General features: G+C 45.4%; 1 protein-coding gene across 1 annotated transcript in view; it reads left to right on the top strand.

Moving 5' to 3' along the window:
* LOC119172275 (corticotropin-releasing factor-binding protein) overlaps positions 1 to 26,723 on the top strand; it is a 94,506-nt gene that overhangs the window by 62,419 nt on the left and 5,364 nt on the right. Inside the window, exons 3-6 of the mRNA XM_037423321.2 lie at positions 3,089 to 3,246; positions 6,914 to 7,124; positions 16,561 to 16,748; positions 21,778 to 21,886. Coding sequence (XP_037279218.2) covers positions 3,089 to 3,246; positions 6,914 to 7,124; positions 16,561 to 16,748; positions 21,778 to 21,886 — 666 coding nt within the window. The remainder of the gene's footprint in view (positions 1 to 3,088; positions 3,247 to 6,913; positions 7,125 to 16,560; positions 16,749 to 21,777; positions 21,887 to 26,723) is intronic.

Raw genomic sequence — 26,723 nt, forward strand, 5'->3', positions numbered from 1 at the left:
TAAGGGTGAATTATTTCGGATGGCCAGAGTCTACACGTCCACGTTATATGGGTAAGGGATGGCCGCTCCCATACCATGGACATTTGTCCGGGTACTGCGTTGGTTGGATTTTCCTGAGAATTAGTGGATTGGGGCACGTGTTTGTTCGTAACCAGCGCCAGTTCCTAGCCTGCCCGATATCAAGTTTGGGCTTCGTTGGGTTCAGTTTTTGCCTTTATTTGTGTCTCCAGGGTGTCGTGCGGGTTGACTCCAGGTGCTTCGAGAGTCGCTATTGGTAATTAGCTACTAATTCTATGAGCTATACCACCGGCCCTCTTATTACTCTTTAGCCCTGCGTGCGCTGGACACCAAATAACAGCGTGATACTGTTCAAAGTGAGTTCATAAGATTTTAGCTGTAATTTTTTACAGAACTCTGGTCAGGTATTGACGGCATGATGACTGCGAGTTCGAGGTAACTAGAGCGTCTTGGGACTTGTCTTCGGCATCTTGTATGACCAGTGCTACGGCTGCCGATTCTGCCGTGCTAACTCAGGCAATTCGTATGGTTTCTGCGATTGTGCTAGATTGATTTGTCGCCAGGACAGTGTATTTGTCTCTGGCTATTTGGCACGCGTCTGTGTAGTGCATGTCTCGATGGTGTCCGAACTGCCTTTGCAAAGCCCTGGCCCTGGCCTCTCGTCTGCCCTTGTCATGTTTTTGGGAATGGGAGAAGTCATTATGTGTTCTCTGACCTCATGGGGTAGAAGATGTGCGTTACCCTCAATATTGTGGCCTTAAGGGGTACCCTAGATTCTGTAGTAAGGCTATATCCTACTCTGTTTAGTTGAGCTGTTCTCACTGCGCGAAAATAACTGACGTTGCGTGCTCTTCAAATGTGTTATGGATTCACAGGTCTTCATGCTTTTAAGTGCTTTTATTGTGTGGCAGTCTTAGCGCTCTTTTGTACGGTGTGCGTATAGAACAGAATAGTTTATTTCGGACATAGTAACATACAACAAGAAATATGTCCACGAGGCGATTCAAAAGGAGACTCGTACGTCTACTGACGAGGCCTTCACACCGCACTCGCACGTCGGACAGCCAGGAGCAGAACCAGAGAAAATAAGTACAATGCTCATTGCACAGCTTATATAAACAAAAATGAACAAAAAACCATCAGGATAAAAACTCTTCACAGTTTACATTGTTTGAGTTTAACAAATATACAAAGTTAAACAAATACACAAAACTACATAATTTTCAGGTTCATTGCAAAACAATTGTATATTTGAAGGAGACTGGAACAGTTGCTTTACTTATTTTTTTAAAACATGCCATGCTTGAGTTTTGACTGGTTAATTCGATTAAGGATGGGCATGCATTTAACAATGAAATAATCTGATAATCTATAGCTTTACTACCATAATCATTCCTTCGTCTTGATCCTGTTAAGGAAAAAAGCGAAGGTGATATGCCACTTCTCTATTTAGATATTTGTTTTAGAACATGGTACGATCATGTTTGAATTCACAGAAAATTATTGTTGCGAAAGAAACTTGTATAATTTAGAGAAAACAAACAATACCTTTTATACAGAGTTGGTTGATGGGGGATGATGGGACGAAATCATTTTTAAGCATCTTTTATGTAAAGAGGAAACACGTTCGCCATTAGTCTTGTTGCACGTACCCCAGACAAGGTGACGATATGTTAGGTGAGAATGAACAAAAGCGAATTATAATTGTTTTGTCACGCGCAACGGCAATAAATGTTTTAGCCTGCATAACATATTAGAGATCTCGATAGTTTAGCACAAACATGGTTTATGCGCTCATACCAGCTAAAGCTAAACCTAAAAACGACTTCCAAGAACCGGCAACAGTTGACGGGATTGATTGATTGATATGAGGGGTTTAACGTCCCAAAACCACCATATGATTATGAGAGACGCCGTAGTGGAGGGCTCCGCGAATTTCGACCACGTGGGGTTCTTTAATGTGCACCCAAATCTGAGCACACGGGCCTCCAACATTTCCGCTTCCATCGTAAATGCAGCCACCGCAGCTGGGATACGTACCCACGACCTGCGGGTCAGCAGCCGAGCACCTTAGCCACTAGACCACCGCAGTGGGGCAACAGTTGACGGGCGTTAATATATTTTCGTTGAGGCGTTTACGTTGTGGGTCTCTGTTTGATAGTTTCCAGAACGGGAGGCCATACGTCACGAGACCTATGACGAAACCCTGCCCCTGCCTGTTCGCCTCTTCTTTTGTGAAACCTTTCTTATTTCTGATGACTCGGTAGATCATGCGCGCTGCGCTTGTCGTGGTTTTCCTCTGTTTGGCCAAGGTGTGATCAACCTTGCCATCGTCCTGAATCCACAGACCAGATATACGCACCGTTTTCACTTCTATGTTAGTCCTGTCCTTCAGGCGTAATTCTATGTGTGGTCGTTGCTGCTTTCTTAAATGTGGGGCCCAGCTCCGTATAAACTCAGACTTTTCGTGTAAACATTGCATTCCTGCGTCTGCGGAAAGTGAAGGAAAGATTCCAGACATTTTTCTGGCTATGGATTCGTGAGGCAATAAGCTACTTTTGTGAATACATTCAGCGGCTGGTTGTAAATGTGTTGTAGGACCCCTTAATGGTGTTTTTGAACAAGGCTCTCGAACTCGCCGTAGGCAGGGGGCCACAGTCACGCAGTGTAGTTCCGCAAGGGCCGAGGCAGAGGAGAATGCGGGAGGAGTGTGGGACTTGTACGAATTTTCGCAAACTTTGCATTTTAAGGAAAACGTTTCTTACATCTGTTCCACCGGTTACTCCTGACAGCGATTTGCTGCCGAGATTTCAACATGTCGAACCACATCTTCAATATGACTAAAGCCCGCACGCACAATCTGCAACAAGTGCCTCACGAGAACAACTCTTTACTCTATTCGTGTTTGTGTAAGTCGTGAACCCACTTATTATTAAGCAAATTAACGAAAATGTCGGGTGAAGACAGTCATGCGTGGGTCACGGGCTGCAAGCGTTTCAGATCGCTGCTCTACAATATGCACGAACAACTACAGTTGGTTTTGCTTCACTATTTCTTTTGTTCCCCACAGACTGCATATTCCAGAAGTCAGTGGAGGGAGAGTACACATTCGTCTCGACGGGCAGCGACGCAGTGTGTGCCCTGTACGTCATCGCAGACCCTGAGTACGTGGTAGAGTTCGAGACACTGCGCTTCGACGTCAGTTGCACCAAGGGAGGCCTACTCACGGTGAGCCCCGTTGCTTGACAAGGAACGCAGGTGCGTTAGCAGGACACTGTGCCCCCTTTCTTTTTTCTGTCCTAATGCAATTTTTAAGGTGCCCATGCCCACCTGAAGAGAAGCCTAATCGGCACCTGACGCAGGCATGAAGCGGTCACTTTCAAAAGCAAGCTCTAGCTTTGATCATAGTCGAGCTTTTCGACAGCCAGGGGCCTGTTTGCACCATGTAGCGTGAGTGAGCCGATTGTGATCAAGAAAATGAATTCCGATCGGGTCTCATAAAGTCCGATTGTGCAGTGCGAGAAAACCGTGGTTCACCGTTCAGGTTCTCTACACATGGTCTCCGCAGTAGTGACAAGGTGTTATCCGTGAATTCGATACGGTTCAGTGTGTTAGCCGGGGTCGTACTGGCTTTGCTAAACGTTCACATCATTATATTTATTATCTCCTACCCCCTTTCTTTGTCACAAGTGCAGGACAGCCAACTAGAGACCGGTTATTACCACGAATAGAGACCAGTTCTACCTTATTAATCTTGATGTGTTATTTCTCTATCTCTCTTGCCCACGCTTTCTCGAAAAGAGCAGAAATGACACAAAACACATCTTGCACATTTCTCCTTGTACACATCTAAAGTTACAAGGAACTCTACCGTGGCAGTGCCGAGGAGCCCGTTATCTACTATTTAATTCCGCATTAACGAAAAAAAAATTATGTCCTAGAAATTCAGGGTACATTTAGCGCTTTTTATTTCACTTTTGTGGCATGAAATAAATGTATAGGACAAATCTACAAGATTTATTTGAATACGTATGGCTTTTTTTTTTACTGTGCATGTAGTCGTTGTAGGTAAGCAAGATACCAGAGAGGCCACAGGGTTATTTGTGTATTCCAATTCTTAGTCACTCGCAGCAATACTGCTTGCTTCGCATCTTCGAAAAACGAATCTTGAACCGCAACTGCTGAGTTGGCCTCAATTACAGTATTGCTTTCAGAATTTTCCTTTCTGCGAGTGTAACGAATGCACATGACCGAAAGTGCCTCTTTTTATTGCGATAGCACAGTCTCGGCTGATTTTTGTCGTCGTCGACACCACTGTCGTTTGCGTATATATATATATATATATATATATATATATATATATATATATATATATACAGTGAGCGAAACACGAAAAATAAAATACAAAAAACAGGCCCTGGCTCGTTTTTTCTTTTGTTTCCGTGGCTCGTGTTTTCATGTTTTTAGTGGCTCGCTTTTTCGTGTTTTATTCCGCCCGGGCTCATCTGCGCACGCTTATATCGCCAGTGAACAAGGTGAAGGGGGGGGGGGGGGGCTTAGGGTATCTGCACTATCCCGGCAACGATCAGCGCGCATCTAGTGCGCCCACAGCAGGCGGGAGCTTGTACGGGCTGCTTTCTGAACACACACACACACACACACAACACACACAACACACACGCACACACGCACGCACACACACACACACACGCACACGCACACACACACACACGCACACACACACACACACACACACACACACACACGGTGCCAAAAGTTTATCCGAAGTGGCCGTATTTTCTCTTACACCTGCGTTTTGTAGAGTTACGTGAGGTTGAATCTAAATGAGTGGACTGCCAGCCTCACTTCGTACAGCTGCATCTTGCCTATACTTACCTACGGAGCAGAAACCTGAATGCCTACAAAGAGGGTTCAGCTTCAACTGAGGATGATGCAGTGAGCGATGGAAAGAAAAATTATAGGTGTAATCTTAAGAGACAGAAGAGGACAGAGTGGGTCAGGGAACAAACTGGGGTTGAGGATATCATAGTTGAAATCAAGAAGAGAAAATTGACATGGGCCACGCACCGTTGCACGTAGGCAGGATAACTGGCGGTCATTAAGGCTAACTGACTGCATTCCCAGAGAAGGCAAAGACACGAAGGGGGGACAGAAAGTTAGGTGGGCCGATGAGATAAAAAAGCTTGCAGTTATAGCGTGGCAATGGAAAGCACGAGACCGAATTGATTGGAGGATCATAAGAGAGGCTTTCACCCTGCAGTTGGCGTAGTAAGGCTGATGATGATTATTACAACTTGGGTAGAAAACTTAAACCTTCAAATTATTTTGAAACTGCCTGGTAAGGTTCTGATACAATTACACGTGTACCATTCATGGCACACGTATGAACACAACAAACTGATCTTAAAAAATATTATTTGCAGTGCGGTTTCTAGTTTCTGAAAAAAAAAGGCAGGATGCTTACACTATTAAATATAGACGTTCAAGATATCCATCCGGTGAGTAGACCAGCTAACCGACAAAGGAAAAATGAGAATGAGAAACAGACAGCTTACAAATAGAAAAAAACAGTTATACCACCTCCCTCTAAAGGAAACCATGTGTCGATGCAAAAAAAAAAAAAAGAAAACGGGGAGATGGCGAACGGCACCTAAAGAAACTCGTCTATGTCACCTTAAGACGGTGCGCCGCCATTCAGAACATCTACCTGACTAACGCCAGAGACATTAAACGGGATGCCATGTGAAACAAAGCAGACGCGTTTCGTCTCACGGAAACGTGTAACGCGTTTGAACGGGGAGCGTATGACAGGGGAAGTTTAGGAGAGCAGAAAGAGGAGGAGAAGGGAGATGCACCTGAGCGGTGGAGGTGTGGACGCGGCACTGCTAAAGAAGCGTTTCGTTGCCTTCGCTGGCGACTTGGGAGAGAGATTGAGGGCACGTGCATGCGCAGTAAGCGTGGTCACGCCCCACACCGGATTGAACTCCGCCATAAGCTGCTTCGTATCTAAAATTCAAGTAGCTCTTGTCTTAGAGAAATTTGTCCACTTGGTGGACACTGATGAAACAGCGGAGCCGGTAGCTTAAGAAGAATCCTTCGCTAAGCCAGTCATTTTAGCTGGTTGAATAGGGTAGGAATGAAGTTACATGAACGGAGCGAATGACGTGGGTGGAGTGGCGGGAGTGTTACAGGGCGTTGAGGGGAGTCGTGGAAGTAATGAAAAAAGGGCGTAGTCTGGAGTGGTACATGTCCGTAATAGATTTACCCACTTTCTATAGCACACAGTGCATATCCGGAATAGATTTTGCCTTTTTCTTTGGCACACTGCTGTTTACGATCTACGACGACGCCGGACATTAAAGGGTCAACTAAGAACATCCTCGTAAAAAAAAGGACACCCCCCCCCCCAAAAAAAAAATAAGGAGGGAGATAGCCGTTAGCATTTTTACGCCTGTGAAGAGAAGGGGTGGGCAAGAGCGGAGAGAAATGTAAGTCGTGTTCTGCAAGTTAATGGTTAAGACATTCGCCTGCATAGAGTAGTCGTTGCTTCACACACTCAGCCAAGCCCTTCTCACTTGGCAGCCAAATCTGTGAAAAGACAAAAGTGGTAGTGGCAAAAATGTGTAGTGACTGGATGAAATGAAAATAAGCTTCATTCGTATCTCGTAACGTAAAAAAAAACAAGCAAATATGAACTCTATGTTGCACCCAATGACAGCATAGTACGCTTTTAACGTGAAAAAAAAAAACATTCAAAAACTGACTTTTTATGGCACACGACGGCTGCAGAGGCTAGCCACTAGGAAAAAAACACCAGGGGAGGATCATTTCGCATGGCTCACTAAGCGACATCTCTGCTATCTGGACCCCGCAGGTGTTTGATGGCTGGGAGAACAACGGCGAGTATTTTCCGAGCCAGGAAGACCACCCGAAGTCGATGGACCAGCGGTTCTCGGAGTTCTGCGGACCCATCAAGCCCTGGAAGCCGTTCGTCACTTCACAGAACGTCGGAATAGTGCTCTTCAGGGTGCCCACACGTGGGAACTACTTCTCCGTCCTCGTATCGTTTAGGAAAAACCCAAAGCGTGAGTGGCTCGAGCACATCTATGCGGAGAAAATGTACTAATCAAGATGGTGAAACGTAGTATCGCAAAAGCGTCACAAAATGTTCTACTTATAGTACAAGATGGATACAAACTACGCATTTAGTGCGCAATGGTACAATAAGTATGTCAATTTGAACCTTCGCTCTGTACTCTCAAGTTTCACTTTTGCAAGAAAACCAAAACAATCCCATAAAGTTATACTTTTCGTTCTCTATAACGCATAAGGATGGAAAATTAAATGGACAAAGTTCATGTGTTAATATCGGTGAGCCCTCTTTAAACAATGGCTGCCTAATTCTGGTGCTTATGTGTACTGAAGTTACGATTTACAATAGGGTTCGTAAGTTGAATAAAAGACAAACAGAAGATGAGGTGTTGCTACAATTGAAAAAAAAATGGTCACCTATCTACGGGGTGAATGATGGAGAGTGGGGCGAAGCATCCATCCGTTCATTCGTTCTTGCTTCCGTCCGTCAATGCATGCGTTTGTGTGACCGTCCATGCGTCCATCCGCCCGTCCATGCGTGCGTCTGTTCCTGTGTCCGCACATTCATCCATGCGTCCGTCCCTGCGTCCATCCATGCATCCATTCGTTCGTGCAGGCATCCATGCGTCCGTCCATGCATCTCTGTGTGTGTCCGTTCGTCCATCTAGTCAGCACTCAAAGTACCACCATCTCACATCTTTTCATCATGTATGTGTAGTGCCATCATTACCATCATCATTTTTTCCATCACCGCGCCGCGTCTCTCGCGCAGCTGGCGCTAGCTCGAGCTGCGCGAGAATTAGAACGAGCTTCTGGCCTGGCGGTTTGGACGTGGTCAGCCACCGCGGCTCCGCTTCAGGCCTGCAATAAAGTGGCGAGATCGGCACGGCCCCATCGGCCACCTTCGACGTCATCTCACGTCTCTCTTCTCTCGTCGCTACATTTGGTGACCCGGAGAACACGCCCTTCGCCGAGCGTACCGCTGCCATGTTCCCGCAACTCTGCCCGCCAGTGCCGCCGTTCCAATCGACCTACCCCAAGGTATGGTTCATGCAGCTCGATGCCGTTCTGGCGTTGAATGGCGTCACGGACCAGCCGCTGATGCACGCCATTCTTCAAGACGCCCTTCCGGTAGAGTTGCGTCATCTCTCTGGCACTTCAACCTCCAGCCAGCAACCTTACGATGACCTCTGCTCGGCGGTGCTTGCCAGACATGGCCTCACATACCGTCCGCTTCCGTTTACACGCACCAGGCAGGTTTCCCAGGCGTCGCAGAGCAAGGTACGAACCGGTCCGCAGCCCTCCATTAACCGCTACCTCGGTACCCCGGCTTCGACTACTTCTACACCTGATCCGGTCGCAGAAACGTCCACTCCTGCACCTGATCACGACCGCGAGGTAGAAGACTCCCCCACTGCGACTGACCTTCCCTCCGAGAGGTACATTCCCTCAGAGCCCCCATGCGGAGCTTCATCACACGTGCCTGCCACCTGTACGTCTTTCGTGAAATCTACGGCACGTCACACCATGGCCCTACCCCACTCCATGACGGCCACCTTGCCGCCCGCCTCGGAGCCTGGCACAGGTGACCTTTCACCCGTTATTGACCTCCCGACTTCTTCTCGTCTGGACACTAGCGACGCGTGTCCCGCGTACGAACTGCCTACACCATCTGTCGAGCCAACTGAACTATCTACGACATCTGTCGAGCCAACTGAACTGACTCCGACCCCTGTCGAGCCAACTGAAGTGCCTACGACATCTGTGGAGCCAACTCAACTGCCTACGACATCTGTTGAGCCAACTGAGCTGCCTACGACGTCTGACCAGCCAACTGAACTGTCTATGACGTCTGTCAAGTCAACCGACCTAACTACAACCACTGTGGAGCCAACTGAAAGCAAGGGAACAAGCATTACCACCAGTCCACCAGCGTCGAATACCTCGACAGTGACTGAGGCGACAACTGAACCCGTCTTTCCTGCACAGCCTCCCATGACGCCATTTCCCGTGGTCCGCGTATTCGGCACGGCGACGAACGAGTCGCAGCCGCTGCCTGCGGATGGCGTGTGTGACTACACCTTCTACGACGGCCTCTACGACACGGGCCCGTTTGACATGCTTTACAGCCCGCACTTTAGTGCACCAGTTGAGCACGTTCTCAGTCACGCGTCGCTTCACAGCGTCACTGAGTACGGCCTCTCTTTCGCCTACAGAAACGCATCACAAGTGGCGCGAGACCTCGAAATTCCAGAGGTGCTTTCCACGATTGAAGACCTCTGGGCGGGGGGGTTAGAAAAAGGGGGTAAAGATTTAGAGCACAGGGTACTCTACTAGGGGAGAGCTTAAAGCCGTCCCACATGCCTGAATACACAGGCATGGTTCAGTGTGCATCGACACATGCCTGAATACTGAGCCATCCGTCATTACGGATTTCTTTCCATCGAGCGCTTACTTCTTCGTCCACTGCGCAACTCTCAGTGTCGCCCACCAGAGACCCACTGGTTCCCGATGGTCTCTACACGTTAACAAACTGGACTTGCCAAAGGAACACTTTATGGACTGCCGTTCATGTACATAGCATTTGTCGCCCTCTTTCTTTTTTTTTCATATGCCTTCAAATCGCACAAAGCGCTAGGGGGGGAGCCCTGTAGTGCCATCATCACCATCATCATTTTTTCCATCACCGCGCCGCGCCTCTCGCGCAGCTGGCGCTAGCTCGAGCTGCGCGAGAATTAGAACGAGCTTCTGGCCTGGCGGTTTCGACGTGGACAGCCACCGCGGCTCCGCTTCAGGCCTGCAATAAAGTGGCGAGATCGGCACGGCCCCATCGGCCGCCTTCGACGTCATCTCACGTCTCTCTTCTCTCGACGCTACATATGCGTCCATCCGTCCGTCCGTGCATGCGTCTGTTCGTGCGTCCGCACATCCATGCGTGCATCCGTCCCTGCGTTCGTCCATGTATCTGTCTGTGTGTTCGTTCGTCCATCTAGTCAAAACTCCAAGTACCACCATCTCGCATCTTTTCATCATTTATTCCGCATATAGAAGCACCGCCATCCAGCGGACATTCCAAGGACTAAACGAGAGGTGGCACACGCACACTTTCTTACGGCTTGCGCTTCGTGTCTACTTCCCACCTTTAACCACCTAAAGTTCATGGTATATACTAGTTCACTGTATTCATGGCACTGCGGCCGAACGCTCGCTAAACCTATATCGAAAACCAAGGAGGTTACACCCAGCGAGTATGACGTAGCAAACTGTTTCTGTCAGATAGTGCTCAATGTACATGCCAATGGCTGCTAATAGGAAATGAGAGGCGGAGAATTCGGCTTTTTCTTTCTTACGGCTTGCGCTTCGTATCTACTTCCCATTTTTAACCACATCAAGTTCATGGTATATACTAGTTCACTGTATTCATGGCACAGCGGCCCAACGCTCCCTAAACCTTTCTGAAGCCAAGGACGTTACGCCCAGCGAGTATAACCTAGCAATCCTTTCTTGTAAGATAGTGCTCTTGTAAGATAGTGCAGATGGCTGCTAATTGGGAATGAGAGTGTGGAGAATTCGACTTTTAGTGAACGCGCATGCTGCGAACTTTTTATTGTTCAACAACGCCCAGGAGAAATGTCCCACCGGCACCACCTTGCAGGTCAAAGCGTAAAACTGGTTACACACTACGACTACGATGAGGGACGAACGGGTGCCGCTTTAAGGAGCTTCACCCCTAAAAGCGCGCACAAGGGGGATAGCAAAAAAGAGCATGAGCATCTGTCACTGTTTCCTACTTTGGCTCTTCCCAAACACCAGGAGTCCCTTTAAACTCAGCTACATTTAAATATATACTTCGTGGCCACAGTAGGAATAATAAAAGTAAAAAAAACATATCAGATTCTTCATTTTAGGAATTTTTATAACACGAAATTGAAACGTGTTTTCAACGACGTCGAGCGTTTATTATGCATTGTTTCGACACAAGGGGGAGAAATGAACGCTACAACCATTGATATTGAGGTCACAGAAGAAACGGCAAACAACTCAGAACTTACAGCATGCTGCTCAAGCAGAAAGCACGCAACGACAGAGAGAGAATAAAATTTTTTTATTTATTTATTTACAGATACTGCAGGCCCTACCCGGGCCCATGCAGGAGTGGGATACAAACAATACATTCAAGCAATAACTAGTAATACACTGGAGTACAGGGCATAAATCCGAGAATACATAACTATCAAGTACAGAAAAGTCATATATTTTCTCGCTGTTCAACAGAACTACGCACAACTAAGAATATTTTCAACATTTGTAGCCGGATGAATTTCACTGAAATGACACTATTTTCAGCATACATCACTTATATGGTGAAATTAATCTTTTTTATCTGTTGAGTGAATGAAGCCGTCGAGGCAGCATTCACTACTTCCGCAGGTAATGCGTTCCAATGAAAAATTGCGCAAGGAAAGAGAGCGAACTTGTGGGCATTAATGTGGCTGGGTGGCTGCCTAAACATTTTGTTGTGATTTGTCTTAGCTGAAAGTTTAGAAGGCTGCTGAAGGTATCGTTCCCGTGATAATTTAAAGTCCCCGTGATCAAGTTGGTAGACGAATTTTAATCTGGATATTATCCTGCGCTGTTCTAGTATTTGTAGGCTTGCCCTATTACGTAGAATAGTTACACTATGTTGTCGGGAGTAAGCGGAATATATAAAGCGCAGAGCTAAATTTTGGACCCTTTCTAAATTCTTAATCAAATATTGTTGCCAAGGGCTCCAAATAATGTCGGCATACTCCAATTTTTGTCGCACGAGTGCTTTATACGCTTTTAGTTTTAACGTGGGAGGAGTGTTACGCAGTTTTCTTTTCAAAAAGGATAATTTCTTCAGTGCACCCGAACACACATTTTCAACGTGCGTTTCCCAACTGAGGTTACTGGTAAGTGTAACTGCCAGATATTTAACCCGATCAGCTCTCGTGATTGCAGCATTTCCTATGAAATATGTGCAATGAAGGGGTAACGTTTTGTTGGTAAACGTGACGGAATTTGTTTTTGAACGATTTATGTTTAGTCCCCATCTTATACACCATTCGTTAATTGAGCGCAAGGCATCATTAAGTTTAATTTGGTCTTCTTGGTTATTTATGGATGTGTACACTACGCAGTCGTCCGCAAATAGTTCAATCTGGATCGGCGGCTCGACACAAAAATAAATATCATTAATATAAACCAAAAAAATTGCCCACAGCTTCCCTCGGGGGAACACTGAGGAGGATGCGGAGCATATAATTGGTTAACGGGGTGTTAAAGTGCGACTTACTTGGGTCGATGGCTAAATTGGTTAACGTGGTTGTGAAATGGGGTGTTAAATTGCGACTTACTTGGGTCGATGGCTAAATTGGTTAACGTGGTTGTAGGAGGGGGTGTTAAATGAGTGAACACGTACACACGTATGCGAAAGGGCGGCGCTGGTCGAAGGGACGTCAATCATTGTGTTTGTGGATTCGTTGGAATTCATTTCACCGCGACCTTGGACGTCGACGCGCCGTACAAACCAACCGAGGAGCGGCAACTGAGCGAGCGAGCGCCGACCTTGAGTATATATACAGCGCGACGGCGCATGCACTGTCAGCTGTCGAATGTTCGAGAAGGGGGAGAAGCGCAACGGCGCATGCGCGCGCGTCAGCTGCCGATGTTCTCGAAGCGTGACGGCGCATGCGCGCGCGTCAGCTGCCGATGTTTTCGAAGCGCGACGGCGCATGCGCACTACATTATACAGCTAGCGAATGTTCGTGAAGAGGAGAAGCGCACGCGGTGTGTAGAGGAGGAAGGGTGTACAGATGGTGGAGGAGTGAAGCGCGCGCGGTGTGTAGAGGAGGAAGGGATGCACAGATGGTGGAAGAAGGAGGAGGAAGCTTGCGGACGGTGCCGCGCTACAAGCCTCGAGTATTAGATGCTCCGCATCTAAAAAAGAAGAGGTCCGTGGACTGAGCCCTGCGGAACTCCCGAATGCACTGCCAACTCTTTCGAGAGACAGCCATTTATGGTAACACACTGTGTTCTGTTACTCAAGTAGCTCGCGATCCATGCTACAACCTTCTGCTCAATGCCTATAGCTAATAATTTTGTTATTAAATTCTTATGGGGTACGACGTCAAAGACCTTAGAAAAATCCAAAAAGATGGCATCGGTTTGACCTATCAAATTAAGCGTTCTAATTAAATCATCAGTTATTTCAGCCAGTTGGGTGACGGTCGACAAACCAGACCTAAATCCATGCTTCTGGGCATACAGTAGTTTGTTATTTTCTAAGTAAGTGATCATGGCCTTAAATATAATGTGCTCAAATAATTTACAGCAAGTACTAGTTAAGGAAACAGGCCTGTAATTGTTAACTTCCAAAGTGGAGCCCGATTTATGTACCGGAATTATGTTTGCCGTGCGCCAGTCATCAGGAATAACTGCAGCGTCTAACGATGCAGTGTAAATGCGATGTAAATATTTTGCCACCCAAACAGCATATCTACTCAAAAAAGTATTAGATAGTTCGTCCGGACCAGGTGATTTCTTTACATCTAGTTTGTGTAAAAAAATGAGAGAAAGGCAGGAAGATTAACCAGAAAATGGAGCATCCGGTTTGGTACCCTGCACTAGGGTAAGGGGAAATGGGGAAGAAAGATGGGAAAGAAAGTGAAGAGGGAAATAGACGTGCGCAAAAAAAGAGGGGGGGGAGGCTGGGGTGCTATAGTCTATACAATAGGCCACTGCCACGCAAAAAGTTCAGTAAGGCCTTCACTGATTTTCTTTAAGCACACAAATTATGTCGCCTTTCAAGCACTGATTGTTCAGACAAAGGCCTGTCGTCAAGGCGAGCTAACGCAGCAGCTAGTTGCCGTCTTTACACGCTGTAACGAAGGCAGTGACACAGAAAGTGCTCTATAGTTTCATCGCTGCCGCAATGACCGCAAGCAGCACTGTCTTCCATGCCAATTCGGATGGCGAAAGCTTTGGTGAAGGCGACACCAAGCCATAGTCGGCAAAGCACCGTAATCTCGAGTCGAGAGAGTCCAGACGGAGGCCGGAGTCGACGAGACGCGTCCAGTCTATGCAGTCGCGTGTGCCGTAAGCAGTCGGCGTTCCACAGGGATTTTAATTCTGCATTAGCGATTTTTCGGATGGTCATTGCAGCATCAGTCCTTGAAAATGGTATAGATTCTTCTTCACCATCTTTGTGTGCTGCTCGGGCAGCTGCATCGGCATGTTTGTTGCCCAATATGCCGCAGTGACTTGGAAGCCACTGAAACGTGATTCTGCGTCCTTTGTCGAAGAGGTGGTGAAGCAGCTCTCTAATTTCCAGCACTAGTTGTTCATGAGGTCCCTGGCGTAAGACAAATATCAAACACTGTAGTGCTGCCTTAGAGTCCGTGAACACGCTCCATTTCTTGGCTTCTTTGTGTTTAATGACTTTAACTGCGCTACGTAGAGCAGCAAGTTCCGCAGCTGTCGACGATGTCTGGTGGGATAACCGAAAATTCACCGTTGTCGCTGTTGCAGGAAAGATCACCGACCTTGCAGACCCATCCACTTTAGTTGAAGCATCAGTATATAGATGAGTATGCTCACTGCACTTCTCATTTAACAAGAGAAGAGAAAGCTGCTTTAGCGCTGGGGACGAGAGCCGGGATTTTGACGCTATGCCTGGAACCGCGAGTTCAACATGTGCATCAGTCATACTCCATAGGGGAGTCGAAATTCGGGATGGAGTTGTATATCCCGTAGGAATGTGTGTGCGATATGACAAGACTGCCTGGCCAAATGAGGCACGAGGTCGGTCTTCTGGCAGTGAAGCTAGATGATGGGCAGGGGCGCGAGTAAGATGCCTCACGTGTGCTCTGAGCACGCAACGAAATGACCACACACAAAATGAGCGCGGAATAAAAACTGTTGCAGCTTCACACTTAAAGCGCATTGTTCAAACAGAAAGAAAGACGCACGAAACGGACGCATCAGTATGCACGGAACAAGCGCGAACAGTCCCAATTCTTTCTTTTTTTGTGTGTGAGCATGGCGCACTTTTTGTAAACGCGGCCATGGCAGCGAGTGAAGTGGCCTCTGTTCTCTACCAAATAAAAGGTCGATTATCGCACACATCAAGGGATACCATGCTCCACGGAGGTGCGCGCTCACCGAAAAGCGAGAGGCGACGACCTTTATAATGCGCCCAACGCGAGTCCTTCACGCCATCTCGTTATTGACGACGAAAGCGCGCTGGGCTTGTGGAGCTCTGATGACCACCAGATGGTATGGTGTATATAAAATATAAATAGCTTGTTGTTAACAATCTCGACAACGTACGCTTCATGGGCGAGGGGTTTGCCCCGCGTACTCTCGTTTTTGAAGACGATTTCTTGGCGACCTTCGACGCAACCATTTTGGTACGTCCGTCCGTCTGTCTGTCTGTGTCTGTCTGTGTCTGTCTGTCTGTCTGTCTGTCTGTCTGTCTGTCTGTCTGTCTGTCTGTCTGTCTGTCTGTCTGTCTGTCTGTCTGTACATTTGTCTGTTTGTCCACTGTTAACGGCACCATGTACTTGAAACGGCTGACACCATCCGCAGCGCCCACCAATGTTGCCGGAGATTTAGCGCTCATACTTGTACAATTGTCACTAAAAACTATCATTGCATATGTCTAGGGTGCCATAACAACACGTATATATTCTGCATGTGCGTCGTATACTAGAAAAGGCATACATAAGTAATTTTAAGGACCGTAGCGCTTATCATGCTGCGCTGACCATGCAACGCTGGCCCGAAAAGGTGAGTGTTTGCAACGCTTTGCAAAGACAAGACGGTGGTGGCACCTACCAGTCGCCTTGCGTTCTACACCTTATTACCTCTGAGACGGGTGCGCACACCCGTCTCAGCCACGCGCATCGTTTTCCAAGAAAACTGCCAGATGGCACTCATGTCTCACGTGTTACGTGACTTGATGCGCTCGTTCGCCTGCGCGCTCCGTGCTCGAGGCACTCTAACGTAGCGCCTCTAGAATAGAATTGACCGATTTGCTTTCGCAAAGTATCAAATAAATGTTTTGTTCACTCTCTCCACACGCAAGACTATCGTCTTTCGACGACATTTGCTGATTAACATGCAGATACGGGGCGATTTTTGTTTCTGTGATTTTCATATCTGTGGCGGAAATATGCCAGCGGAGTCTTGGTGGACTCCGGCATGAAACCCTTTCGTGTTTAAATAAAAGTGAGGTATTGATAGTCTAGCCTGCTACGCTGAAAGAAAAAGAACGTATTCATCTGAACGAACCGTTTGCATGCTTTTTTCTATGTTGTGATTGCGATCATCTAGCTCGCCCAACTTGACCCAGAGTTCGTGTCCATTCCCTCACGTCTGCTGCTCATTTTTTTTTACTCTTTGCAGCCTGTAACGTAATGCTGCTTCCGCTGTCAGACAGCCCCATTTACACGCTACGCAACTACGGCCGACGACTGAACTGCAGTGCCGCATTCATCTACCCCATGAACTTTCGTATCCTCGCCACCAGCATTGGCTCGCAGTCGCTCCACGGAACCGGAAACGTCGAGTTCGAGACAGGACTCATCACAAAGGTAAAGCTTGAGCTAATAACAACAACAACAACAACAATAATAATAATAATAATAATAATAATAATAATAATAATAATAATAATAATAATAATAATAATAATAATAATAATAATAATAATAATAATAATAATAATAATAATGCTATGATGGTGTGGGGTTTTATGTGCTAAACCACAATACGAATAGGAAAGCATTGTGGAAGACTTCGAAAATTTGAATAAATAAGCTGATGTTCTTTAACGTTCCCTGACCTCCCAGAGTGCAGACAGCGTCACTTTGCCTCCATTAAAGTTAGACCGTCACAGCTTGGATTGATCCCACTACTTGGTGGACAGTAGCCCAGCACCCAACCGCTTTGACACCGAGGCTGGCTCGCGAGCCAGTACGGTCACTCTGTATCTGAATGCCGTATAAGCATTTGTTGCTGATCTCATTGGCAGACTGCCTTATGTGTTAACATAAAACCGCTTACTATAGCCAGAGCTGCGCAGTTGCCTTTGGAATTATTAAAATGGAGAGCACATAATAAATGGCAATCAGAACAAGATTTTTATGAAGTTCAGACAGATAAAATATTACGTTCACATAATATTTTCGTAAACTACTTTCAAATATTTCTCAAAGATACAATTATTACGTGAAATAGAATAATTGTTTTTGAATATTTCACACCCAAGCAAGAGCTCAAGCCCGTCAGTAGTGATTGAAAAAGTTTGAAGTATTTCTTTCTTTCTATTTGGGTGGTTGCGCAGTGCTAAAAAAATTCAACATGCAGAAATCGTATTTTCGGACTTTTTAAAATCAAGTATTGATTACTTCTAGTGAAATAAATTAACTAGGCCGAGAAGTTACTACCGTTCAAAATTAAAGGCTATATTGCTTTTCTTTTTTTTTAGTTTTCCTCGCTGTTGAAGCACTTTGCCGTGGACATGAATAGTATTTTTTTAGGTATAGGTGAGGCGTTTACCAAAGCAGCTGAGATTTCGTGTTTCCGTTTTCCACACTTTGCTTTGGTTTAAAAAAAGTTATTCACTAAATAGCGAGGGCTGTGGACACCTCTTAATTAAGTGGTCATTGAACTTTCACATCAATTCTTGAGATTCCATGAACTGTTTCCTCTTCCACTCAACAAATAGAATCAAAGGAAGCGGTCTTAGTCTAAGAAGCCTACTCTGGCAACATTCCTCCCAGTGTGCGATGTGTAATTGAGATCGGAAAGCATAGCCGACAACTCGCATAACTTCGAAGAATGTGTCTGTAAACAGGTACCCTGGAGAAATAACACTGTGCACTCTCACATGAACCTAATGAAAAGTTAGTTACGCAAAGCTAACAGGTTACTACCACTTCTGGACGGTTACTAAGTGTTTACTACCCGTTTATTGCCTCTATTAGTAAATAGCTAGTGGCTACATTCAAAGAGGCTTGGAGGTTGTTTCTGAAGCACCAGATATTCGCTAAGCTTGCTAGGTTTTCCTTATTCGAAAGAACAAAAGAACAACTGGACATTGTTGGGTACAATACAAGTTTTGTTTTGAAAATGCTGAGAACAATGCTTTTCGTTTTATGTGTTTGTAGTTTAGGAAAAGTTAGCTTCAATACTTTCCCTGCATGCCGTAATGAAACTGAAGGCCTGGTCCACAGCAAGGCGCACACGTCGTGGTAAGTTTAGGAATACCCAGAAATCCAACGTCGAAAGAAGAGCACGGGGTAAGAGAAAGCGGAAAAATACTAAAGGGAAACCAAAACGGCACCCTTTTTCCTATATACTGTGGCAGCAATCTTCGCTCCAGCGAATGTTCTCAATACGTTACGAATGACTCCCGCTCAGACGCCCTTTCAGCCAATTGGCGCGTGTCGGCGGCTTTGGCATTCCCAGATCTGGCGCCGACATCCCATAGGAAGCAAGGAGAAATAATGGTAGTATACAGGGGGATTTGCTCAGAAGGCGGCTCCTTATCTGTGCTTACCTCCGTGAGCCACCGCTTTATTTTCTCGATCCCCTGCCCGGGCACAACCAATCACTGTTTACCCGCACCTGTTAGTTGCGCTACCTGGAAACAGGTGGCCCTCTTTCATGCGCAATCTTTTCTTTCGCGTCATTTCTGACCGCGTCTGTATAACCTCATTCACGCGACGAACGTGCCTGTGAAAGCGGCCTCTGCATTCTTCGGTGTTTCGGAGTGATCAGATTGGGGAATTCGAGGAAAATCGCGTTAACCCTTCGATCGGATCTTTGATTCGGGGTACACTGTGCTTAGTGGCCTGTGTGCCCGCTAATTGGTGCCGGCAAGTGGCACTGATCCGTGCACGCAGAGCCACTGTAGATACGACGTAACCCAAACACCAGATTTTTGTTGTTGTGAAAGTGCAGTTTGTGCGTTCGCAGCGTGAAAGTGGTGCTTTGAAATAGTTAATCAGTATTGGCAATCATCGCCCAATCACGTGTAAATTTCTTTCGGCAATAATTTTTTCAAGAGCTCCTGAATAAGGCATAAGTGACAATAATTCAGTTTATGCAGTCGGTAATTGTGATTTCTGTTGCGTTCATTACTTGATTTCGAGCGTGTGTACATAGATATATTATTTTCTTTAGCTTATAAATTACTATATAATCGATCAAAACTAACAGACAATATTGCTACGGAAAGTACGGGGATGTTATTAGGAGTAACTGCAATGTAAATGTAAAGGTGAAGAAAGAAAAGTGGACGAAAAGGCAACTAGCCACTGGTGGAATCCGAACCTGCGACTTTCCAATATCGCGCCCGATGCTTTACCACCAAGGTGTTGTGCTCTACGACTGAGCCCCACTTTCCTTTGTTCCCATTTACATTACAAGTGCTCATTCCCTATACCTTCCGTGACACTTTTGTCTCTAAGTACTCATTAGTATTTTCTCTAACGAAGAAAACAAGCCCTCAAACTTACACTCTTCTTTTTAATCATTCACTGATTCTAGCACAATGTTTTTCTATGTCATGTTCCGCAAGTACAACATAAGTGACAAAAAATAAAGAAAGAAAGAGCAGTCTGTTGCTGTACCGCATCATTTTTTTTTATGAATCGCCATTATGAAAAACATAAAGTAATTAAAACAAACGCACTAACGAGTGCACTGAAAATCTTCGCAAACTATATGTACAAGTCACAAGCCATTTACTACACATTTAGCACATCTATCCTGCGTAGTTGCATATATTTTTTTAATTACCATGTGGCACGTAACACCAGTAACAGCGCTACTGGAGATGGCATGCTAAATTGCGAAATGGCCGCAGAGTACAGAAAACGTGCTAGTAAAGTGTACACTGTAATACTTGAAATGCAAAACTCATGACTCCTCATGCACACTGGAAGCGCATTGGTAAAAGTTCCCTATGTGTGCTCTCATATTACCGAGCAGCTCAACATACATAATTGGCACTATCATGAAAAGAGTGCGCCTGTTGAAAATAGAGCTCAGCAGAGCCGAAAAAGTGGTGATCTGTTTTGGTGAACACCTGTAGTGTTCACTTTTACAGCAAAAATATCTTCCGGGCGCCTTCTCATACACCTAAACAGCTAACAATTGGTACATTTGAGAGCTTCGAAAAGATTGTCGAGGTTGAGCGCGTGTGTGTACGCGGTGAATGTTCGTACGTGTGTCATTGAAGCGCCTATAATTTATTCTATGGAGTACCGCAACTTGCTTCATTACCCGATGCTGTTATGCAAAAGGATGGAGACGCTTAAACGATTAGCGGCTCACGTAGCGCTTAAAACGCGTACGCATCGAAGATTCATGCGACAGGAAATCCCAGCCTGTCATCTCCGCTTTCACCGTGTGGCAATATCCTGGCTTAATGACTTAGCTCATTAAAAGGTCGTTAATACACGAGGGGGGATAGGCACCGATCTTCGAAAGTACAACGCCGGTGTATTGATGGAAACGCACAATGAACGTATTCTTCGGGGATGCACGAGGAGTTGCGCGTTTTGCATAAAGCACGATTTTGGATTGCCAACAATTTTCCATCACTTTCCAGTAGGCCGAGCCCTCCACTACGGCGTCTCTCATAATCATAGAGTGGTTTTGGGACGTTAAACCCCACATATCAATCAATCCAGTAGGCCGCCTGCTTCAGGTTTCGTAAATTAGATTTATTGTGTGCACAAATAAGGCGCAGCATTCCACATTTCACAATGGCGTGCTCCTAAATTAACTGATGCTTCCAAACTAAAGTCTCTTCATTAACTGAGCAGGCCAATCATTAGTTCCGGTGAGAGCAGTGAACTGTCGTATGCGAAGGTATTCTCGGTTAGGTGGGGCTCTATAGCACGTCGCATACGAAGAAAAATCACAGTGATTATCTGGGATCTACTTGAGATGTACCGTGATTTTTTTTTGGCACAGCTCGTTTTTGCTGATTGTGTCGACATGTATATTTATATCCATGAAAGAGGAAGATGCATTGAGCTTCGTCTGAATCAACATCTGGTGTAATAAACGTAGATTCAAAGGGCTCTATTTTGCAGTCTACTTTTCCACATGACAAGTCCCCCGATGGCACACCATGTTGTATGAGTCGTAGTGCACGTCACTTTCCGAGAAGCTCATAAAAGTATACTTTTGCTTTGCTCGAAGTGATTATCTCGGAAGACGAAATGGCACTATATCTTTTTAGCTTGAGCTTTTAATCCAGTTATACGAGAATTGAACATAAATGAGATCAGTATAAACAGATATTTGTTTACACTTTATTTAAAACAATTTATTAAAACAATGTATTTAGGCATCATTTTTGTTCGAGTAGAACATCGGATGTCTAGAATTGGTGTGTATTTTGAATTAATTCACGAACAGTTCTCCATAAATCACGTCTAAAAAGTTAAATATAGCATTTCTGGCCACATCCGGACAAAGACAATGCTAAAGGTTTTCATGCTTTGTTTTGATGTCGTCATTAGTGTGTGGTTCCGCCTCTTAGAAACGCAGCATGTGAGAGTATTTTCATGATCTGTTTATATTGCGTTCATTTCTACACAGTGCAGGAAACGCGGCGTGCGAGATTACGCCGAATTCATGGGTGGTACTGGCCTGGGCATGGACGGCATGATGGTCATACAAGATGTATGCGGCCTTGACTCGCTTCCAAGTGAGTTATCTTGGCGTCATGTCATCGGAGTATCTGTCCGCGTGCGTTTTTTTGCAGACATATTGACAGATTTTTTATTTACTTATTGACTGACTCATTCATTCATTGGTTGATAGATTGAACAATCTATTGATCGATTAGTTGGTCATTTCAGGAAAGAAAACTTTTCTATGTAACTCTAAGGTGGTTAGATACCCCACGAAGTGAAGTTATGCCGCCTGAACTTTCGGCCAGGAGGGTTTTGTTACAGGCTCTTAACCCCGGTGGCAATTTGTGATGACATGATTATTTAACACAGCTGAAAGTTGAGGGAGTGACCGGTGTGTGCGCATAACACCAATTTAAAATATAAAACATCATTTTCTTTTTCACCAGGCCTAATTGATTCATTAACAAGAAATGGTAAGATGCTGTTTTTATGGATGGAGTGAAATAAAACTTTACTAGCGTTATTTTTTTTCAAAAGTGCATCGCTGTAGCGCTGTACCAGAACGTAGTAACGTGTCGCACGAGAAAAGCTACCTTGTGGATTTTACGGCACAGCAGAGCCGCTTAAAAGGTGCCGCGGTGTCCCGCAAGGCATATCGCAAATTACTTGGAATTATAAATAAGTCGACTAATACACTAGATTTTCAAATCAATTCCAGAGGACATACGAAAGTTTCCATGATTGTCAAGACAAATCATGCCAATTTGCGCCTTACTTGACCGAGCTAAACATCGTTTCGACATTGCGGTACCAGGGCGCAAATGTTTTTCTACCATTCTTGCTTTCCACATCACTTTATTTCAGCGAAAGATATTGAAGGCGACGCTGCAAGTCAGGCATGGTCACGCAGCCCACACTTCAGTGGCAGCGAAGCCAGATTCACAGCAGACATGCTGGCAGTGCTTAATTCAATCAGTGCCCATTACCCGAATTGGTTTCTGCCGTTCAAGAGGGATTACGCCATTAGTCGGTACCCCAACTCTAGACGTAAATTAGCGCCTAAACTTACTAAGATTCGTATTCCGGAGGCACTCTCCTTTTTAAACACCTTCGGTCAAGGACATCGGAGAAGTGTCAATCTCAAGGTGGGCAATACCTGAACGATACGTGTGCTAGGCCTCCAGCCGAGCGCTGCAGTTCAGTCAATGCAACGCGTAGTTGCAACACCACGACACGCTTCCTCGAGCCCGTTGGCATTGCTGGACTGATTGACGCGGTAGATTTCATTAAGCATGAGCTGACGTCAAGAGAGCTGGACTAATGGACCCTTGGGCGTCACGCAAACTTGTAATGATGGTTTTTGGGGCATTTAAATAGACGCTTCTACTTTGCGTTTTGAAGCTTCTTACTTACTCGCCTGTCTGCAATCCGCAATCTTATAGCCGCTCCCTAGCACGTTCGTGGGATTGCCCGCAGGAGTGTCGTCAATAAATGTTCGGTTAAGCAACAGTCCTGGTGTCTTCTCCTAAGCGTTGGTCACAGAGGCGCGTGAAGTCGACAGTCGTAAAAACTTTTCCCGAAACAGACGAAAGTTTAGATATCGCCAATTAGGCTTAGTTTGGCATCATGAGGCTGGTAAATTAAGTCTGACGTACGCAGAAGGAACCCCTGTACCCAACCTGACCGACGAAAGCTGCTCGCCAGCGTATTTTACGGATAGATATGTTTACAGCTATCGACATTGTAGTGACATGAAGACACGTGACCTTCTAAATTTATCTCGTACGATTACCGTTAGAGCCTTCCATTTTTTCTCTTATCAAAGATGTTCTCCTCCTCGGATAACGTAAAATCTTTTACACCTATTGCGCATCATCAACTTCAGCAATTTTTTACATATTGAAAAATGTACAGGGTTTAGTGTGGGCAAATAAACATCGGCGATGTAAATATGATATCTACATAATGATGGAACATCCTGCAGAAAAAGAGTGCCAAACTCGCGGACGCCGGCATTTCACTGGTGGCCCATGGCATCGTACACGGAATCATTTTATGGCTTGCTAAATAAATGCATCCATATTATTTTCTCGCTCATATCACTAAATAGCGCTAACTTCGGGTAAGCTGCGGAGACGCGTTAGTAATCCCAAGCATTCTTTTTTTTTTTCGTGAAGCACCACAGTTTAGGCGGTCTCTATAAGTGGAAGTATCACCGTGGAACGAAAACGTGTGTGTGTGTATGTGTGTCTCCGAGTGCGTTTGCGTGAAAGAGAGAAGTTCCCATCTGAGGGATTGTTTTTCTTTCTTAGACAACACATAATAATGAGATATAACAGAATATAGAAGGACAAAAACAAGAGAGACCGCAGGGAGGTTAAGCAGACACATGTCCGGTTTTCTACCCTACGCAGGGGGAATGGGAAGTGGGAGTATAATTATGCGAGAGAAAGAGGACAGATAAGATAAAGAGAAAGAAATTGTCAGTCAATGGTCTGACTCGTATGCGGCGGTGGCACTACACAAAAGTTAAATGCGTTCACATAGGCCTGTAGTCTTCAATATTCACTAGATGGCTTTGACTGCCTTTAGAGTCGAGGAAGGACAAGGACAGTGCTCCAGGAGCATCTGCCCATATAGTGGCCAATCGTCCGATTGTCGCAATGCATAGGAAAGCTTTTGTCTCTCAGAGACAAATCTAGGGCAACCTAATAGCAGATGGTCGATGTCTTCTTTGGTGCAACAGACGTCGCATTACGTATTGTCGGTCAATCCAATGAGAGTTGTATACGCTTTTGCGATGACAACCCCCAACCAAAGCCGACAAAGAAGCGAAGCATCACGTAGATGAATTCCGGATGCAGGTTGAAGTTCCAGTCGAGAGTTTATTTGGTGGAGCCTCGTATGTCGTATGCTTGTGGTGTTCCACTCTAGCAGATACAAACTATGTGCCAAGTGACGAAGTTGCTTTGCAGCATCTGTCCTTGACAAAGGAGTCGGAAGGGTGTGCTCTTCTTCGTTTCGGTTGATTATGACCCCCAAAGACCTGTGACTTCGGCTGCATGACACCAATCGCCCGTTGATTGATATGCCGTAAGCAGACATTGGCTTTCTGGTGAACACCACTCCAGCACACTTTAAACGTGCGATCTCGAGCAATCATGCCAAGGAAAGTATAAGGGAAGATATTTCAAGCAACTGTAATCTAAATGGAAAGAAAGAAAAGTGGACGGAAAGATAACTTGGTGTGGGCAAGGACTGAACCTGCGACCTTCGAATAATGAGTCCGATGCTCTATCAATTGAGCTACCACTGCGGCTATCCCCGATTCACTCCATTAAGTTTATATGTGCAGTAAACGTGAAAGCATCAGTCATTGCCACCAGTGGCAGTTGCGGCGAGTGCGGAACACTCTTTATCTGTCTATTTGGCGTCACGTAACACGTGAACTGATAACGACTGGGCAGCTGACCAACAATTCCTCGTATACTACCTGAAGGCATCAAGTCTGCCAGAACGAGACCCTCGCTATGAATGGAGAAGGCCGCTTCATGGGTGTGGATTACCCGAGAAGAATGAGTGGTTGGCTAAACAAGGACATTGTGTAAACATGATAAACATTCGTTAATATGCAGCTACAGGATATAACGCTTCAGAAGCCCATTGCTTCCACATGACGCAGTATTGCGGTGCCATTGAAGATTCATTCGATGATTATTCCTCACGGTGGCGGTTTATGAAAAGCAGCAACCAAGAAAACTTCTAGAGTACCGCAAAAAGGCAGATCCCCCATACCTTGGGAATCTACGTTATGCGAAGCAAGCGCGGGAACTTTCTTATTGAGCCACATGTCATGAAATCACGCTACGTATGTATGTATTATATATATATATATATATATATATATATATATATATATATATATATATATATATATATATATATATAAGTGTGTGTGTGTGTGTGTGTGTAAAATTGTTGAACACACAGATATATTTGAAGAGCTGCACATGTTTATATAAGCAGTTCTTTGCACTGGCGCAATGATGCCAACAGGAACATGGAGTAAGCAACGTCGGAAGCAACAAGCTGATATGAAGTGATTGCGCTCACGAGGATGGTTGCCCATGAAACTGCTATATCAATTATATATCAATAGCATGGCATTTAACTACGATTGACGTTTACCCGATGTGACGGCTGAACCATAGGCGTATGCATCTGTATACTGTTTATAAAACTTGATAGCCCCCTCCTCTTCTAATCAAGGTGGATGATTGGGCCAGTTGGTGATACATTATCTAAGAGTACTACGCGGTAGAAAACGGGAACGGGAAAAAGACAAGGACAAAGCCCCAGCACTGCTACCACAAGTGACGTTTCACGAACATTAAGGTGTATTTTAAAGGTAGTTCCGAGACCTGGCTTGGCTCTGTGGTAAAAAGCTTGACTGCCACGCATAATGCTTGCGGTCTATTATTGCAGAGACTCGAACATTTAATCTTAGCGTTAGTCGGTCAACGCTGCCGGTGTCAAGTATTCCTGAAAACTCACGCGTTAAAATTTCCCACGTGCGTTGCCGTCGTTCCAGGGTAGATACTGTCAATCACTTCTGGCACATAACTGCATACCAGTGGCATACGCGCTGTGGGTATGTGCCACTGTATGGCGGGAAGTGTTTGATGACATACGTGACAGAATTGTGACATTATTCATGTCAGGACCAGCGATTCGCATTAGTCAAACCTTCTTGCCCTTCCTGTACTAATATTAACTCGTGCCAAGTTAAAGGGGTGATTATGAGAGCACCCAGACGTAAGTTGATAGATAGATAGATAGATAGATAGATAGATAGATAGATAGATAGATAGATAGATAGATAGATAGATAGATAGATAGATATGCCAA

This window comes from Rhipicephalus microplus, chromosome 4, assembly GCF_043290135.1.
Source record: "Rhipicephalus microplus isolate Deutch F79 chromosome 4, USDA_Rmic, whole genome shotgun sequence".
Classification (NCBI taxonomy): domain Eukaryota; kingdom Metazoa; phylum Arthropoda; class Arachnida; order Ixodida; family Ixodidae; genus Rhipicephalus; species Rhipicephalus microplus.